This window comes from Berkeleyomyces rouxiae (assembly GCF_048999995.1).
Source record: "Berkeleyomyces rouxiae strain 22BRR77 chromosome Unknown BrBRR77_ptg000008l, whole genome shotgun sequence".
NCBI lineage: Eukaryota > Fungi > Ascomycota > Sordariomycetes > Microascales > Ceratocystidaceae > Berkeleyomyces > Berkeleyomyces rouxiae.
In genome coordinates, this window is record NW_027396498.1 from 1,197,610 (window position 1) to 1,216,579 (window position 18,970).

General features: G+C 56.1%; 5 protein-coding genes across 5 annotated transcripts; 2 read left to right on the forward strand and 3 right to left on the reverse strand.

Annotated features, from left to right (window-relative positions):
- Window positions 1-726: 726 nt before the first annotated feature.
- On the forward strand, window positions 727-1,284 carry BROUX77_006488 (uncharacterized protein; the record flags this gene model as incomplete). Its single annotated transcript, XM_073751478.1, has 1 exon — window positions 727-1,284. The coding sequence occupies one exon, from the start codon at window positions 727-729 to the stop codon at window positions 1,282-1,284; it is 558 nt and encodes a 185-aa protein (XP_073603557.1).
- A 716-nt stretch (window positions 1,285-2,000) lies between these two features.
- Window positions 2,001-7,477, reverse strand: BROUX77_006489 (uncharacterized protein; the record flags this gene model as incomplete). The annotated part of the gene is made up of 2 exons (XM_073751479.1): window positions 2,001-6,905; window positions 7,031-7,477. 2 exons carry the CDS (start codon window positions 7,475-7,477, stop codon window positions 2,001-2,003), a joined length of 5,352 nt encoding a protein of 1,783 aa, XP_073603558.1.
- Window positions 7,478-8,122: 645 nt separating this feature from the next.
- On the forward strand, window positions 8,123-11,128 carry BROUX77_006490 (uncharacterized protein; the record flags this gene model as incomplete). Its single annotated transcript, XM_073751480.1, has 3 exons — window positions 8,123-8,287; window positions 8,426-10,376; window positions 10,437-11,128. The coding sequence occupies 3 exons, from the start codon at window positions 8,123-8,125 to the stop codon at window positions 11,126-11,128; spliced, it is 2,808 nt and encodes a 935-aa protein (XP_073603559.1).
- A 397-nt stretch (window positions 11,129-11,525) lies between these two features.
- Window positions 11,526-13,276, reverse strand: BROUX77_006491 (uncharacterized protein; the record flags this gene model as incomplete). Its single annotated transcript, XM_073751481.1, has 2 exons — window positions 11,526-13,085; window positions 13,166-13,276. 2 exons carry the CDS (start codon window positions 13,274-13,276, stop codon window positions 11,526-11,528), a joined length of 1,671 nt encoding a protein of 556 aa, XP_073603560.1.
- Window positions 13,277-14,486: 1,210 nt separating this feature from the next.
- BROUX77_006492 (uncharacterized protein) lies at window positions 14,487-16,659 on the reverse strand (the record flags this gene model as incomplete). Its single annotated transcript, XM_073751482.1, has 3 exons — window positions 14,487-15,194; window positions 15,263-15,356; window positions 15,413-16,659. 3 exons carry the CDS (start codon window positions 16,657-16,659, stop codon window positions 14,487-14,489), a joined length of 2,049 nt encoding a protein of 682 aa, XP_073603561.1.
- Between the last annotated feature and the right edge of the window lie 2,311 nt (window positions 16,660-18,970).

Here is an 18,970-nt window from a genome sequence, read left to right on the forward strand (position 1 = left end):
CATCTGAATGTCCATGTAGTTGTCACTTTTCACATGGCAGGCTACGGGACTACCCGTAGCGCCGTCCAGAGCAACTGCCGAGGGCGCGGTACACAGGACGGAAGCGTCAACAAGCACCGCGACTCGGACAAGCACTCGTGGCAGCAAAACAAAGAAACTTACCCATCTCTCACATTTTGGTTTATTTTGTGATTTTAGCTTCTAGCGTCTTCCTGTTATCACGATATCGCCGTTTCTTCTTCTTCTCCAGCGCTTGCCCTTATCCACTACGCATATATCCTGATACGCCACAAGCCGGTATTCACACTGGTGTATCTAAGCTTCCTGCCCCAGAACCGAATCTGGCTTGGGCAGTTGTGTTCTGTTGGTGAGATGTATAAGGCATAGACTTCTGCGTCGTGTTGGCGAAGTATCTTTATTCCTTGAGCATTCTACCCAAACATTATCGTTAACCATCGCTATTTCATCTAGTTACTTGGTAGGTATACTCTTACAGTGAGTTAGAATCGGCGTCGCCGGACTGTTCGGACTGACAATGAATACTCAACGCTGTAGTTTGCTCTTCCTTCTCCTATCAATTACACTTCGCTTTCGCAAGCAAGAGAAGAGCGCTTCTTCCCTATCCTATTTTAAGTTTACACACAGACACTTCCGCGTAAGTCAGCCAACAGTTCTTGACTGCCATCTTGCCTCTGCGACTATTAACTTTGCGTCTCCTGTAGAAACATGGTTAAACGCGAGGGTATTCCTGCCTCTTCTTGGGAGCCTTCTGCTGCCCCTGAAGATCCCGCCCCTGCTTCGGACAACGTTGATACTTCCGAGAAGCTGACCACTTCTGATACTGCTACTCAAGTTGTTCTTAAACCCCTTGCTGTTATTGCAGCCGGTGGTGAAAGAGCTACTTCTGCCCCTGCTGTGCCTAGTCGTCCTTCTCCTAAAGCTGTACCCAAAAACACACGTATCGCTGCGAGTCACAAAGTCTCGAAGCGCCCCAAGCAACAGCTACTTGGCCGCTACAGCAATCCTGTCTCGCGCCCCGAGCAGGCTGTCCCTCTTAAAGATCGCTGGGCTAACCAGATCGTATACCGGATCTGGGCTGACGACAAATGGCGCCGAGAGCTTGGCCCTGGTAGTCAGGCCTTCACCACCCTGGCCAAGGCATGGCGCCATGTCCAACAGGCTGAGCTGCGCAAAGAATCATGGGTAGTTAAGCTAGGAAACCACCTGATTCTCAAGAGTAATGCCGCCCGGAAGGAGACTTCTGGTGACGCTGGCGGTTGCTAGGAGTAAAGCCCCAAGGCACGACTTGAGGTTGGTTGAAATCAAGATGTGCCAGCACATGTATGAATAGAACGGAATAGGAGTGTTTTTTTACAGCGAATTCAAGAAAGCGAGAGAACAGGAGAACGAAAGAAGGCGGAAAATGGCGTGGAGGGAGATGGTCTACAGTATTGTTTGGGCCAACTACATTTGTTCATAAACCATCTCAAAATGGGAAATCCGCCAGATTATCCTTTATACCTGGAACAGCCCTGGCATAGATGTAACCTAGCTCAGCCCTAACTAGAGCTCATGCTACCCTGGTTGGCCGCCACAGCCACTAATGCTCCTAGTTACACGAATAGTTAGTTACAACAACAATGGAACTTATCGTGATGAATCTAGAACCCAGAATGTTTGATACCATGAGTAGCTGACTACTTCCCCAATTTCTGACAGACATTCTTGAAGCAAGTAAAAACCAACAAATACAAATGAATCAAGAATAAAGCAGCAAGGATAAAAGCCACCAGATATTAATCTTCACATGACACACAGAGTTCGCACGGTTTGGTAGTGTAAAGTAGCAAGCATTTTGAAGACGCCGTATCCCGAAATAACCTAAACAATGCAAAGCAAACATGAGAAATAAAAAAGGAAAACATCAAAGACAGACTTTTGCCCTCATTACAATAGAGCCTTCATTCCCCCCCCCCTCCGTTCTTGTGGCATGCCCTCGCTCAGTTCTCCATCTCTACATCCTCGGCCTCCTTCTTGCTCGCCTGCTTCGCCTTGTACGCCAAAACCCACGCCTTGGCCTTTGCCATCACCTTGTCTCTGCCCTTGGCGTCTGTTCTCGCCTCCCAATCAGCCCAGCGCTCAAACCACTTTTGCGCCGGCACCGGCTTCAGGCCCTTAGCTCTGGTGCGGCGCTCAAACAGGTCGCGGATAGCCTGCACATCGGCCTTCTCGCCCTTGTCTGCAACAGCCACGGCGTGCGCCAGCTCCAGATCGAGCAGCTGGCTCCACAGGTCGCCCTTTTTAGGGTAGCTGTCGAGGATGCCGGCGAAGAAGGTGCGGCCGCGCTCGGCGTCGCCGTGCGGTGAGCGGAACTCGAGCGCCGCGAACTTGACGGTCAGCGGCAGGTGGGCGCGGGTGTCCTTGAGCGCCTGCAGCGCACGGCTGAGCAGCGCACGCGCCTTGTCGGGCCGGCCGAGCGTCGCGTGCAGGAAGTGCGCGTAGTTGGTCCACATGTCGGGCGACACGGAGCCAAACTTCTTGGCCATGGCCTCGAACACGCTCTCGGCCTGGTCGTAGCGCTGCGTCTGGATGTAGACCGAGGCCACGCGCGCGTGCATCTCCTGCTCGTCGTTGTACTGGCAGGCGCGCTGGAAGACGGCGTCGAGACGGTCCTTGGTGCCGAATTCGGCCTCCAAGTTGATGTAGCCCAGCCAGATGTTCATCTTGGCTGTCTCCTCGCGCACGTTGACGGTCTTGATGGCGCGCTCGGCGATTTCGCGCGCCTTGCTCACGTCGCCAAGCTGCAGCGGCAGCGCCATGTACTCGAGCCAGAGATCGGCATCGTCGGGGCTCTCCAGAAGAAGTTTCTCGTAGTCGGCAGTAGACTTGGGGCCGTTAACGTCGAGGGATGCAGTCTTGTCAACCTGGATGCCGTTCTTCTTCTTCTTGGCGGCCTTTGTGGTGGGGACACCGGCATCAGAATCGGAGTCGGAGTCGGACTGCGCAAAGGGGTCGGCAGCCCAGTCGTACTTCTTGGCGCCTTGTGCCTGGATGGCATAATTCTCATCCTCGCTATCATCTCCCTCGTCTTCTTCCTCCTCCTCATCCTCCTCCTCATCTTCATCACCCTCCTCCATCTCATCATCGTCCTCCTCGTCCTGGTCCTCAGTCTCCAAGGAGACACCGCCCATCTCAACATCAGACTCGTCATCCTCAAAGTACGAAGCCTTCATGCCGAAGTTGATGCGCTTTTTGTCCAAATCCAAGCTCAAAATCTTGACCTTGACACGGTCACCCTCGTTGTACAGCTTTCGGGCATCAGCCACAGCCTGTTCGGCCATCTCGCTGCGATGGCACAGACCACGAACGCGATCGGCATTCTCCAGCTCAACAAAAGCACCGTACTCCTCGACCTTGCGCACATGGCCAGCCATCACCATGCCCTTCTTCAGGTCATGCCACGACTTGGCCGGGACATAGTTGGACGACAGCACTGTCTCCTTCAGACTCAGCTCAATGCGCTGGGCTGCAGCATCGACTGAAACAACACGGCCGCGTATCAGCTGGTCTACCTGGTAGGCCGCCTTCCAGTCCTTGACGTACTTGTCTGACAGGTTGCTGATCTTGACGCGCGCGGTGACGTTGCCGCCCAGCAGAACAAAGAGACCACCGTCAGCCACAGTCTTGATGAAACCACGCACAATGTCGCTGGTGATAAGCTGATCAAACTTGCTGATTTCACGGTCGACAACAGTAGCAGTCGAGCTGATGATGCGCGACGCACGCGCGGACAGGCGCACACGCTTGTTGGACACGTCAACATCGGCCACACACACGCGGATAAGGTCGTTCTTCTTGAAGCTATGCGGGCGTGCCTGGTCGAAATCGTCGTGCAAATCAGGTAGGTGGATGGGGCCAGAGACTTCCTCGCTCAGCTTGACTAGCACCTGGCGATCAGTGACCTTGGTCACACGGCCAGGCAGCACAGCGCCAATCTGCAGCGACTTCCAAGTGATTTGCTTGCGCTCGGCTTCAGAGCGAACAGAGAGCGTCAATAGCTTGCGCTCGGCATCAATGCCAGCCACATTGACCATCAGCGCCATACCGACGGGGAAGTTGGCGCGGATGTTGCACAGCAGCGTCATGTCGTCACTGAGGTCGATGGCAGCAATACGGCCACCAACATTGGGCGCCAGACTGACCCAGACGCCGTGCTTGTCGCAGTTGTTGATGAAGGCCAGGTGCTTGGTGCCAGGCTTGACTTGGCTGAAGGTGAGCGGCTGCGGCTTCTCGGCAGCCATGTCCGAGGGCCGGGCAGTCAGCTCTAGGACCTGGTGGGCCTTATAGCGGTGCGAGATGGGGAGGTAGCTGTGGTTGCGGGCATCATGCACACCGAGCACACGCACGGGGATGGTATCGCCCTTCTTGAGGTGGGCAAGCGGGGCCTTGACATTGGCAATATCGGAAACGGCATCATAAAGCTGTGAAACGTCAATACGGCCCTGGAGTTCGGGAGACTCGACAATCTGGACATTAGCCTGGGTGGCCTTGACAGCAGTGATCTTGGCGGTCAACACAGTGCCGAAGCCAAACTCGCCCTTGATGCCGTCAAAGGTGGGCATCTGGAGGTTAGCATCGGTCTTGGACTTCTGCTCGGTCTTGGTACCGGCAATGATGACGACGGGGCGGCCTTGCTCGATGTTGGCAGCAACCACCTCAACAGCCACCGACTGCAGTGACTCGAAGCCAAAGTTGGGCTCCTCACGGATGTCAGCTGGCATGCGAGACTTGGGCAGCAGGGCAGAGGCCTTGCCGGCAAAGTGCACAAAGACAGCCGTAGCCGTAATGTGGCCAACGAAGCCAGCCAGGGTGTTGCCAACCTTGATATCAGCCACATCGTGAACCAGCTTGCCCTCCTGGGCAGCCTTGACGAGGCTAGGCTTCTGGGTAAGGGTAATGGCGCGGCGGTGCTCGTGCTTCTCCAGCACAGTCAAGTTCGAGATGGACTGGCCGACATGCAGCTTCTTCAGCAGCGCGCGGTTCTTGGAACCACTCTTGTCAGTCAGGTGGCCCATGGGCAGGAAAGCCTTGAGGCCAGACTCAGCCAGCTCCAAAACAACCATGTCCTCGGCCTTTTCCATGACCTTACCACTGACGCTGTCGCCAATCTTGAGGTTCTTGAGCGCGGTCTGCTTCTCAACGCCAAAGGCTGACGGATCACGGCAGGAAACAACGAGGCGGCGCTTCTCCGGATCGACGTCCAAAATGTGCACGCTGACAACCTGGCCAACACGGAAGTGCTCGCTAGGGTCCTTGATCAGCGCCTCAGACATTTGCGACACGGGCAGGAAGCCACGCAGGTTGCCATAGAAGTGGATGAAGGCACCGCGGGGCAAGAGCTTAGTGATAGTTCCAGGGATGCGCATGCCGACAGAGGCCTGCTCAAAGGTAGACACGACGGGGGCATCGGAGTTGACGAGGGTCTTCTTGAGGGTCAGCTTGAGCTTGCGGGTTTCGAGATCCAGCGACAACACACGGGCCTTGAGCGACACGCCGGTGCGGAACTTCTTCTCGGGGTTCTGCAGCTCGACATCAGCCAGGTGCTTGACAGTGATGAAACCAACAATACCGGGGCCAACCTTGGCCACAACACCAGTAACGCCGTCAGGACCAATAGGTACGCTCTCAACAGTGCAGTTAACAATAGCGCCAATGGGAACATCCTCCATACGCAAGTATTGGCGAGACAGAACACTAGGCTGTAGCGACAGCTGGAACATGCCGTCGACAGCGTTGTATCCAGTAATACGGGCCTTGTGCTTGGAATCCTTCTGGTAGGCGCCGCTGCTCTCAAAGAGCGCGTCAATCTTTTCGTCTGAAATGGCAGAGATGTGGGAAAAGCCACGGAAACCAGCCCGGCCGACGTCCATGAACAGACCCATCTCGGTCTCAACATGCTTAACAGTAGCCTCGTTTACAAAGGAAGATATCGGCAGTGTCTTGGTAGGCACGGCGCCGCCAATCTTCTTGCACTCGAGCGACAGAATGTGCGGCAGCAGCGAAACACCGACCTTTTGCGCGGTGGCCGAGGCAAAGCTGCAGATAACTCGCGCCTTGACCTTGGATCCGATTTTGTACTTGTCCTCTAAGCTAGCTGACAGCGGTCCGACGCCCGAGTGGATGAGGTCGGCAGTAGCATCCAGTGATCCAAGAATCTTTCCGTACAAACCACCCCATGTGATGCCACCCACCAGTAGATCGACAACAGTACCGGGAATGAAAGTGTTGATGGTGGTAGCTTCGTGGGGCATGTTCTTGATTGAGGAAATCTTGGCGATCTGAGTGGTCAGCTGGGCGACCTTGCCGCTCTTGCCAGCGACTTGGCAGAAGAATACCGCGCCAGGCTGCAGGCGTTCTTCAGGGATGGTCTTGTCCAGCTCTTTGCGAGGAAGGAAGCCACGGACGTCCTGGCCATCAATGCCGAGATCCATGACGCAACCCTTCTCTTCGAGACTGATTATGGACGCCATGACCATGGAGTTGGCGACCAGATCGTCCTTGGTCAAGCCAGCGTTGCAGTCGGACGGTCTGAGGGAGAGGTCGATGTGGCGGCGCGCCTTGCCAGCGCCGTCATTGGTGGAGAGAACAGCGGCGCGGACATACTGACCAATGGTGAACAGCTGCTGCAGGTCCACGTTGGCAGCCGAGGCGTCGTCGTTTTCTTGGTCTTCACCGTCGTTTTCGTCGTCAGATGCATCGGCGGCAGCTTGTAGTCTCTGTGTTAGGGAGTCGGACACGTATGTGATGGAAACGCTTCCTGTGAGGTTGTTGGGCAGATCAATGGTGAGTGACAGAGGCTTGACCTCGGTGATTTGGCCGAGAATGAGACTGCCCTTGACGACTTTCTATGGAGGGGGACAAGGACTGTTAGCATTGCAACTAGCGGCGATTCAGGGCTTGAGCTAGACATTGACAGCGGCGCGGTTGCTCCCGAGCCACGCCCATGCCTCCCTCTTTTCTCTTTACATACCTTGAAGTTCAGGGCTTCGACCTTGACGGCGTTCTCATCCTTTTGCAGTTTGAAGTCACCCTTGGTCTTTTTGGAGCCGCGGGTCTTCTTCGGCGCAGCCTTCTTAGACCCAGTCTCGAGCAGCTCGTCTTCTGCCAGCGCATCAGCCTTGGCCTCGAGACCGATTCTCTTTTGCTCCAGCGGCGTCAGGACACTGCCGCCACCACGGGGAAACAGCGGCTCTTCCTCGCGCAGGGAGCTGAGGATAGACTTGGCCGGGGCGGCAGCGACCTCGTTGGCCTTGTTCTTGAAGGCGTTGGCCTTCTTGCCGGCAGCCGTTGACGCCACTGCTGAGGCAGCAGCAGCATTGGTGCGCTTCTTGTTCTGAGGGGATTTGGACGTCTTTGCAGACTTGGCCGGAGGGTTGGCACCAGCACCAGGCGCCTCTTTGCGCTTGAGGGCGCTCATGGCGAGCGAGAGGATTAGATTATAAAGAAAAGCAGTGTCGATTCAGAAGACCAGCAAGCGCTTTGAACAACCGGCATTCGACCCGACACTACAAAGCAGGTTTTGTGGGATTATCGAAGGGGAGAAAAAAGGACGAGGCGGTGTTGAGGTTAACGTGTGGCTTCGAGATGCTGCCGAGAGGCTTCTGGAGATGCTCGCAAAGGCAAGAATCCAAAACTTTTTTTTCTGGGGCCGGGCGATAAGATAAGAGTGCATTTGCCGGTGATTAGCCGCCTTGGACCCTGATAACCCTACCACCCATATCGTGCGTGCTCAACAAAGACGTGCTATTGGCAGAACTATCTTCACTGCCCTTTGAGACACTAACAGGGCGTGTAGCCCCTAGAATATAGGCGACCGCGCTATCTGGAATGTCATGAACGACAACTTTATTGACTCGGACCTTGAAACCCTTTTTGAGCTCTTCGTTTTCTAGCAGCCCTTTCTTACTCTCTCTCTCTCGTTTTGCTCCATCATTCTGTTGTTATGACGCCTCCAAGAAAGCGCAGGTGTCCTAGAAAATCGTCATCATCGTTGTCGTCGCCATTGCATTCTAACCCTGCTGCTGTATCAAACCCTGTTGCGTCATTGTCGCTATCCACAATCATGGCCAAAGGATCGCCATCCAAGGCCGATCGGCCCCAGGCAAAACCGCAACCTAGCCGCTCACAAAGACATCGCGACAAAAAAGAAGCGGGCGGTGATGGGGCTGAGACCAGCAGCATCAGCTCTATGACGGCCCCGGGGCCGGCCGATACGCTGTCGCGGCGAGTAGGTGCTTCCATTGCACGGCCGTGGAGGGGTGTAAACATGGCCAAAAGAACGCAGACACTGTAGCGCTTATACCGGCGCATCGCAGCGTTGTGCATCGTGTAATCAATAACTGCTGACTCTGACTTTTCCTTGCAGGTGGCTAAGCGCCCCAGCTGGTACGGCTCGTGGCCGCGCAAATCGGCAGCCTCAACCCAGGTGGCCTGCGAAACCATCCACGGCGACACTTTTCAGTCTCCGGCGTCTTCATCCACGTCCAACCGGACCAGACTAGATGCTGTCATAAAGCGTGTGGCAAGCATTCAGAGTATCAACGCCAGCGAGTCCCATGCCGAGACGCCCTACGCCGAGACAACACAGACTGCAAGAAATACCGAGGTTCAACAAAGTGGCAGTCCCGCATCGTCGCGAGCGCAGTCAGGCTCTGCTCAGAATACTTCTGCCATGAAACCCGGCAGCCAGATGGCAGAGACATCAAAAACAGCCCCAAAGGCTTCCCAGTCGCCAACTGCAACACAGCCCGCTTCACCGGATATCAGACCGAAGCTTGTACCTTTGGGATCTACAACTCCAGCACAAACCACAGCTCCCGCTCCACCAGACACAACCACCAAGCAGCAACACCGAGATAAGGACTCAATATCCGAATCGTTCAAGCCGACAACGGACGTGTCACCGGACGATCCCATAGCTCAGTTTCCCGAACCGCCATCGGGCTGGCTGAGTTGGCTTTTACGGCCAGCCCCAACTGAAAGTCTCAACACAGCAGCCCAGGATGTGGCTGTAGAAGTTGCGCCACAGAACTACGTGGTAGCAAACAACACGCCGGAGGACCAACAACCAAAGATTCAACAGCCAGAAAATGCATCCCCACCATCGCTAGAAGTCCAAAAAGAGGTATCCAACTCGTATAGCAGCAGTTCATGGCTAGGATACTGGTATGGCGGGTTCAAAAGTGCACCATCAATCGATGCCCAGGAAGAACCTAGCTCAGCGCCGGAGGAAACTCAGCCAGAACCTAGATCGCAAGATATCCCCATGCCAGATGTGTCCGAGTGCAAGAGCACCGAACTAGAGCCATCGGAAGCACTCCAAGACGCCTCGAAACCGCTCACAAGTTCAACCTGGGCCTTTTGGTCTCGCCAGCCACGCGAAACCCACACTAACAAAGAGATTGAATCGCCCCAGAAGGGCGAGTTGGCTGTACTGGGCGAAACAACCGAAGAAAGCCCAACGCCAGCCTTGACAATAGACACGCCAAAAAATCCAAAGCCCAAGACAAGCCGTCAGGCTTTGATACTGGAGGCTGCTGCCGAGGCTCTGCCTCTACCGATGTTGAGAAACAAGAGCAAGAAGCGTAGCCATGATGCTTCGGAGAGCGTGTCGGCATCTCTATCATCATCGCCATTGAAATCAACAACAACCTCTGAAGCAACCCGCGGGCTCAAGAGCCAGTCAGAGTCTCACCTCCGCCGACATAACACGTCAGGATCTAATGTAGACTCAACCATGGGAGATATAGCAGCTGTCCCTGCCACAGCCCCTGTATCCACGAGCGACCCGCCAAACCTCCTCTTGCCGGCCTTTTCAAGCACATATACAGTAAAGGAACAGCCCTCGATCATGTCACAGCTTACGAATTTGATCCTGCGCTCTAACGAGCCTGCCCCAACCGACCACGTCTTCAGGTCGACAGACCCACCGGCCCGCCCTATTCGCAATGCTATTTCCATTGGCGTGCATGGACTGTTCCCCGCAGCTTATCTGCGGCCCATGGTGGGCCAGCCGACAGGCACATCGCTGCGCTTTGCCACCCTGGGCGCCGAAGCTATCGCGCGGTGGACAGCTTCACATGGTTTTAGCGACTGCGCAATCGAAAAGGTAGCACTGGAAGGCGAAGGCAAGATTGGCGAACGCGTCGATAACTTGTGGAAGTTGTTGTTGAACTGGCTGGATCAGCTCAAGGAGGCTGACTTGATTCTGGTCTCCTGCCATTCGCAGGGCGTTCCGGTGGGTGTCATGTTGCTGGCTAAACTGCTGGATCTTGGTGTAATTGCGCCAAACGCACACATTGGGGTTTGCGCCATGGGTAAGCTTCCCTGATCAATTAGCCGATAGTGGTTTGTATTTTGACTAACCTTTGTGGTAGCCGGCGTTTGCTTAGGGCCGTTCCCCGACTACAAATCCAGCATGGGCATTCTCATGAGCTCGGGTGCCGAGCTATGGGAGTTCTCCAACGCGCAGAGCGATATCTCACAACGGCTCGAAGAAGCATTGCACACTGTGCTGAAATTTGGCACGCGCATCACATTTGTCGGCAGCATTGACGACCAAGTCGTCCCACTAGAAAGCGCCGTGTACTCACCCGCACAGCACCCGCACATCTACCGCGCAGTCTTCATCGACGGCCGCCTCCACGCGCCCGATTTCATTGCGCACCTGGTCGGCTTCGCGCTCAAGCTGCGCAACCTGGGCGCCTCCGACCACGGCCTGATCCGCGAACTCAGCGTCCCGCTCGCCGGCAGCCTGTACAGCGGCGAGGGCCACTCGCGCCTGTATTGGGACGCGCGCGTCTACGACCTAGCCCTAGCCAACGCGCTAGAAACCACGGCCGTCCCGCCTAGCACGCCGTGCCGCATCGGCCCGCGCGGCGAGCTAGCTACGATCAACCCTTACACGCTCCCGTGGGTCATGCGCGGCTTGCTCGAGGAGCAGCTGGTCAAGACTCGCTTGGCAGACGAGGCGCAGGTACTCCTGCGTCAGTTCGATGCGTGGAAGCCGACGACTAAGGCGCTCAAGGACGTCAAGTATCGGCTGGAGGCGGTGCGGTCGCGGCTGTAGACTAGGACTCAAAGGGGGCAGTGTGTTTTGTGATGGTGGGTTGGCGCATGGTGTGGCTTGGGTTTTTTTGGTTCTAGATTGGACAGCATAGCATTAAGAGTAGCATCGACAGAGGCGTTTTTCTTTCAATCTTAACTTTGTTTTTTTCTTCTGTTTAATCGGTGTACTCACTCTTATCGTCTTACCCCGGTGTCTGGGTCAGCTGGCTCGTCTGAATGTCTTGTGGCCAGAGCTGTGGCTGGAAATATGGGGCTCTGTTAATGTTGTCATTACGGCTAGTGTACAGCGGGCGCCAAGGCCCGAGGTTCTACAATACAAGTGATAGATGCATGAAATATCCTCTTCATCTCCGCGCTCTCCTCCCCACACTTCCCACCATCTTGCACGGATTCCGCGCTCATCTTCTGCCCAACTGCCAGCGCGAAATCTCGTCTTGGATCTCGTCCCAGGTTGGAGTCTTGCTGCCGCCAAAGCGGAACTCGCCTGCCTCCTGCAGCACGACAGTTGGCGCGCCCGAGCTCGTGCCAGCGTTTCTGACCATGCCGCTGAAGACGGTGGCAGCGACGCGGCGCAGGTCGTCGACAGTCAGCCGGTCGATGGCGGCGCACATTTCGGCAACGGGGATCTTGCGACCGTGGATCTGCACCTGGCGGCCTAGGTCCTCGAGCTCGACCATGCGGCTCTCGAGGTTCATCAGCAGGCTGCTGCGCAGCTGGTTCTTGGCGCGGTTGACCTCGGGCGCAGTCAGGGCCGAGTAGCCGGTGGCCGAGGTCAGGCCGCGCAGCTCGCGGCACATGACCTGCAGCATGTGCATGGTGCGGTTGGGCACGCAGCTGGCGCTGATGCCGAACAGGCCCGTGTCGGTGTAGGTGTGGTTGAAGGCGACGCACGATTCAACCCACGCGTGCTGGTTGAGCACGTGGGTGTACAGCCGCGAGTACATGCCTTTGCCGGGCCCGCCGGCGGAGAAGGACCCGCCGCCGCCGAGCAGGAACTGTAGCGTGGCCAGGGCGTAGATGTCGGGCGACGACACAGGCAGGCCCTCAAAGGCGAGGTGGATGTGGGTAAAGGTCGGCATGTTGGGGTTGGGCGGCGGCGGCTGCGGCGGCAGACTGAGGAAGCCGCCGGTGTAGTTAGCGTGCTTGGGCGGCGGGAGCTCAGACTTGAACAGCTCGGGGCTCGGTGGGGGTGTGGGCAAGTCGGCGTTGGTAGAGAGGGTCTTGAGGAAGGGCAGCTTTGACAGGATGTTGGACGAGCCTTGTGACTCGCTAGCAGTCTGAGATTCTTGCTGAATGGTAGCCTCGGCCTCGGCCTCGACGTCGTTGGCATTCATGGAGCCAAAGTGCTTTTCGGCTAGACGCAGGGCCTCGTCGTGCTCGACGCCGGCAAAGGCCAGCACAACTCTGTCGGGCGTGTAGAAGCGGCGGCGGTACTCCCGAATAGTGGCCGGGGTGATGGCGTCGAGGCGCTCGCGCGGGCACAGAAGCGGATTTCCAAGCGTGTTGTCCTTAAAGGCAGCGGTATGCACAAGCTCGGGCAGGATCATCTCGGGCTTCGCCCAAATCTCCTGCAATTCATAGCGGGCCGTCTCCAGCTGCTCAGACACTTCCTGGACCGAGATCTGTGGTGAGCGCACCGTCTCGGCCAGCAGAGCAGTAGCATCGTCGACGGCGTTGTTGAAGGTCATGGCCTGGTACATCATGGCCTCGCGCGACGAGGCGCAGTGGATGTTGCCACCCAGCGTCTCGACCTGGGCCAGCATCTCGTCGGCACTGCGCGCCGCAGTCGACTTGAAGGCCAGGCGGTCCATGATATGACTCACGCCGCGCAGCGCCGGCGTCTCGTAGCGCGAGCCGGCATCGATGTACACGCCGATGCCTGAGAAGGGTCCTGGAACCGGCTCCGAAGTAACACGCAGGCCGTTGGGGAGGCGGGTGATGAGCGACGGCGGAGCAGCCTGGACGAACAGCAAGCGGTTAGCAGCGGCGAGACATGCACGGGCAGGGACGGATCCGGCAGGGAAAATGGGGAACGTACAGACGGCGAAGGCGTTGCCAGGCCGCGTCGCAAGGTCGAGACGGGTGATGTAGAGCCGAGACGACTAGCCGCTGACGGGCGTAGGCCCGAGCGGAGCGAAGACCGAAGCATAACCGGCAGCAGAGATAGGATCACAGTGGCAGCGGACCGGCGCAAACGGAGGCCGGGAGCGGGAGCGACAGGCGGAGGACGTGTATCAAAGTCGGTGTCGTCGAAGCAGCCAGGACTTGGTTGATACACAAAGTGTGCGCAGGACTCTTAGCGAGGGAAAGAGACCAGAAACAGGACAAAAAACCACCTCACTCTGGCAAAGAAACGAAGAAGACAGGGGGGGAGGTATCAAAAAAGAAAAAAAACAAGACGAAGCTCGCTGAGTGGGTAGAGCAAAATCCAAGATCACAACGGAAAGCCCCTCCGGCTCGAGATTCTCGCAGAAGCAAAGCGGCCAAGGTCATCCAAGGCAAAACGGGCCTTGTGGAAATAGTGGGGCAGAAAGGCGGCTTATCGCACCAATCACCGCATGCAGTGATAAGCCAGCCAGAACCAGCAGACCCCTGTACCACGTAAACTTTCGACACTCCCAGTTCGGTTCGTCCAGGTCCAAGTTCACGTCACTATGGCTTGTGCTTCGGCTGGTTTGCATGCAGCCGAGAGAGACATTTTCTTCTTTGGTCATAAATTAATATATTCACATGTGGATGCTAGAAACAATCTGTCTCGCGTTCCTCGCCTGCCGCAGCTTTGTACACCAACGCACAAGATATCGGCAGGATAAAGGCCTGACAGCCGCGACTCGATCCGTCCTGTCTGCCGGAACCAAAGGCGGCAGGATTTGCAGCGGCTAGAGGCTCGAGGAAAAGCTACAGAATAAATGGAGGAAATGTCAGAGGGGGAGGCGGAAACCATTGTATGAATAAATGCAGCAAAAAGACAGAGCTGGCCGAACGCCAGAAAAACAAGATACAAAGCACACGCAAACAAAACTCTAGATCCAGCGCCGTCGAGACAAGAGCAGGCGTCGGTTGTTCTCCTGCGCACCTGGCAAGGGCTGACAAGAACGGCGAAGCAAAACTGCAAATAAAATCATACAAAATGAGACATAAAGACACAGAAAAATGGGGGAATGAGTGTAATGTAATGCTCCCGCACGGGATACCGTAGGACAAAGGGAAAATATCAGGTTATGTGGCAGAACAAAGGCGCAATTCGGGATACAAGCACATCACCGAGACTAATGCCGAGACCGCGTATGGCTCAAGCCAGAATAAGAGCAGAGATGGAAATGTTATATGGACAACGCAAGCCAGGCTCCATGTTCTGCTTACACCATCTCTGTTTCAACGCCAGGGTCTGACAGGGCCGATGTCAGCGGCGTCAGGCCCTGAGGCGAATCCAAGACCTGGCCGTCAAACACCCACGGACCAGCGTGGTTGCGCGGCGTCAGGATATGCTGCTCATGGCCAACCTGACTACCGGGTGATGGTGTTCTCGGGCCAGGGGTGGGAGGGAAAGCAGAGGGAGTAGGAGGCACGGCAGAAGGAGAGGGGGGTATAGCAGACGGAGTAAGGGGAGGCACGGCTGTGCGCTGGGGATCCTCTACTTGAACTCCTCTGAACCGGCGCTCGTCAAGGGTGAGAGAATGTAACGAATGTAGAGCACCTGCAGGCACCACCATTGTAGCATCGCCGTTAGCATGAGCAGCAGCAGAAGGATCTACAGATGCGCCGTCGGTAGAAGTGGCAGCCTCCGATGTAAGACCAGTAGTATCATCGGCGCCGTCTATCCGGTCACCCAGTGCTACCGGTTCCGGGCCGGTAGTGGCGTCAGCCACATTGGTTTCGTCAACAGCGGGCGGGGTGTCATCGGCCACGTCCCAGCCTTCTGGTTCTTCAGGCTCAGCTTCGAGATCAGTAGTGGCTCTGCAGTTGGGGCAATGAAAAAGCGGGTATGATGGTCCGTTGATAAGGGCCTTGATGCACTTGTAATGCCACGTGTGAGAGCAAGGAGCAACGAAAAGAGTTTGGCAGGGCTGAAGAAAAAACGGCCAGGTTAGCAGAGGAAAAGGAAACGTGGATGGGTAGAAATGGTTGTTCTTACGGCGATGCGGCTCAAGCAAATGGTGCAATCTTGAGAGCTGGCGGAGGAAGTGTTGGTCTTTGCCAGATTGCGAATGCGCTCATGGGCAGAAGTGCTGCAGGAAGACGGTGTTAGTAGATGGCAGACGGACATGGAGAATACCAGACTCACTTGAAGGGGTTTGCAGAGTTCTGCCAGCCCCGGTTGACCTCGACGCGCATCTTGACACAGCGGAACATGGTCTCCTCGCCACCGCGGAAGTCAATACCCAACTGGATGATGTCGCCATCCTTGATGCGCCACGGCTTGGACTCCTGGCCGGGCGAGCTGAGACGGACGTGGTTGAGAAATGTACCCGACGAACTCTTGACATCCTTGATGTACCACTTGCCCTCGTCACACGAGAACTCGCAGTGGCGACGGCTGACAACCTTGCTCTTGAAGCCAATGGGTGCAGCGCTGGGCACGTTGCTGGGCACGGCGCGGCCGTTTTCGCGCTCGCTGTGGCGGCCCACCTTGAGTATTTCCTTGCCGGTGGGCAGCTTGCGAAGCACGGTGGAGAACTCGAGGGACTGGCGCACGGAGCGGGGGTCGGTGTAGGCAGTGAGGCGGATGGAGTAGTGCGAAGCGGGGTTGGCCTCGGAAGCGGGAGCTGCAGGGGGTGCAGTGGTGACGCTGTCAGCGGTTGTGTTGGCGGGATCAGGAGTCGAGGCAGCGGCGGCGGCAGCAGCCGGCTCGGTGATAGCGTCCATGGTGGGGGCGGTAGCGACCGAGGCGTTGGGCGACTGGCTTGCTGAGACAAAAACGGGGCTTTCACCGTCGGACTCGACGACGCTTTGCAGGGGAGATCCAGAGGATGTTGGCACGGAAACGGTGCGGGTGAGGGTGTTGGCAGTGGTGCCTGGGGCGGAGATAGCGGCGGCTGTTGACGTAGCACGGGCTATGAGATCAGGCTGTTGTACAGCAGACGCAGGAGCAGAGTGCAGAGGGTTGCTCAGGGTCCGCGAAATTTGATGCGAAGACGACGACGGCGAAGGCGACAGCGACGGCGACGGTTCTAGGGGAGAAGAGTGTGACGATAACGCTGGGCCGGTTGCAGCAGCGCTAGAAGTGGCGGCGGTCGGTGTGGCGGCAGATGTGGCGGCGGTGTTGTTGTGGCTGTGGCTGTTGCTGTTGCCGTTGCTGGTGCTCTGGCTGTGGTTATTGCTGTTGCTATGGTTGTGGGTATGGCTCTGGCTCTGGCTGTGGCTGCTATCACGGCCGGTCAGGTGATGGGCGTAGTTTTTCAAATACGACAGGCTGCGCAGGCGAGAACCGCGGCTGGTGGATGAGGCGGCGGGCAAGGCGGCGGGCGAGGTGGCGGGAGAAGATCGGGTGGGACTTAAAACATGCCCGCTGACCACAGGAGGACTGAACATGGCGAGAAGAAAAGGGAGGGGAAGGAAGAAAAAAGAACAAGCCAAAAGGAAGGGGTGCCAAAAAAAGGTATATGCAAGGGATGGAAACAAAGCGAAACAGAGCGAATATCGATTGGGGACGGCGAGAGTAACAGAGGCGCAGATGCACACAGTACCGTACGCAGGTGGCCAATACAGCGAAGCCAAGTGAAGCCAAGTGAAGTGAGGCTTCTGTCTAGGTAGAGTACAAGTACAATGTACCAGTAAAGGCTGGGCTGTCAAATGAGTAGGGCAAGAGCCAAGGACGCAAAAGGCAGGCGCGAGGCAAGATTCCAGACAAGAAAGAGCCAGGGCAAACAGAGGCAGGCGCAGGCAAGCAGAGGCAAGCAGAGGCAGGCGCAGGCAAGCAGAGGCAAGCAGAGGCAAGCAGAGGCAGGTGCGGTCGGTCTTCTAGGAGTAAAGACAAAACACAGAGGCAATTGCTTCAAATGGGGCAAAGCAACAACTCTCTTGCTCGGCTGTCTCCTGCTTGTTTGGGATAGCCGACGGGGCAGTTGCACCTGCAATGCCGGGTTTGAGGATTCGGTTGTCGTGGCTGCCGTTTTTAGATGCTGCTCGCTGAGTAACCAAGACGTCGAGGAGAGGCGTCCTGCTTGTGCGATGTGCAATAGGTAGTGCGGATTCGGTTGCGTGGGTGGTTCTGTTCGTTTTCTCGGCGACACTGCAGTGCTCGGCGGCGGCGAAATGTGCGACAAGCAAATTATGCGTCTGCGCGAGGATATTACGTAGGAGGGGAGGGGGCTCGTGGATATAACTATAGCTGTGCGGGCAAATCAAGCACACATCACACGGCGCAACGACACGGAGGCGTGGGGGAAGCGGCAACTGGGTCGATAGACGGACCAATATTGAGACAAAAGGGCAAAACAGAGTAGAGCCCAGAAGCAGAAAAAAAACACTTGGGGTTACTCGAGTCTCGTTCAGCAGATAGGAAAAGATGAAGAAATAAAAAAAAGGCCTGCGCAAGCCCAGAGCAGTAGCAGAAGCGGGAGACTTTTAAGCGGGTGGTCAGGAAGACTAAATAAAATGGCAGAATTAAGTAATCTGCCACCAGCTGGACGCATCTGATATCATTCACTGGTTCGCTAGCCTGGCCTGGCCTACTTTGTCGTCCCCCGTCTTCAGTCGACCAAGCCAAGCCCGGCCGTCAGAAACCACGCATGTCGTTTTATCATTTGATTCCTATTTTCTCACACCAGCAATGTCCCAAAGCAGTCTAGTCCGATTCCAGCAAAGACGGGGAGAACTAGAGCACAAGTACATGTGTACACATATAAACAACTAGCTAATTAGACACCAGTCCTCTCGCTCTACAACTTGATTTAGCTGCCACAGAGGCCCAAGCCACCAGCAACCAACCGCGTCTCAGAGACCCAAGCAAGCAAATCACCGTGGCTACACTTGCAGTAGCTAGTTATTCATCCAAAAACACCCCTAAAGATAACTACTACTACTACAAAAACACACACTGCACAACCCTCTCTCAACTACTGACTCCATATCCAGTCCGGACATGTCCCTTCTTAGTCTTCGTTAGCCCGTCTTCTAGCCCCAGCCCCAAGCCAGCGGCAGTCTTGGCTCTGCCCATAGACCCGCACTGAAACGAGCCAAAGCCAGAAAAGGGGACCTTCCACCAACCTTGTCGCGGCTCTGGCGATGGCCTTGGTCTTGGCTCCGCTGCCTGGCTCTCGTGACTTTGTGACGGCGGCTTTCCCCTCTTCTTCCTCCTCGTCTATATTCCTTCGCCGATTTCCTCCTGCTGGTATTGATCGCCTTGGTTTGGCCACAAGACATGCCTTTGTCCACTCCTTTTGGTTTGCCTTTGCCGTTGCGCTGTGCATGTGATGTGTGTGAATGCGAGCCCTCCCCCCTCTCCGCCCCCCGCAGCAAACCAGCGAAACACGGGACGAGAACAGTAAAGACAAATCATGGCTCGAGCCCACAACACAGACCATTCGATGAAGGAGACGTCAAAGAAAAGAAACAGGGAAAAAAGAGCGACCAAGCTCGTTTCTCCAGGGCAGCGCGCGCACGCGCCCGGCAGGGAATAAAGGAGACAACCTCTATACAGGCACACAAGCACATATAGCTACCACAAAAGTACATACAGAGGATACATTCCCAACAGCAATAACGCCCTTTTTATTGCTTTGGCTTCCCCAATATCTGCGGCCTGTTCTCCAACATGTGAGCCAAGAAAAAGAAAAAAAAAACTACACGCAAAGCCCAGCCACTTGACTTCTCCTGCAGGCTTGGTGAACAGCTCGAGCCG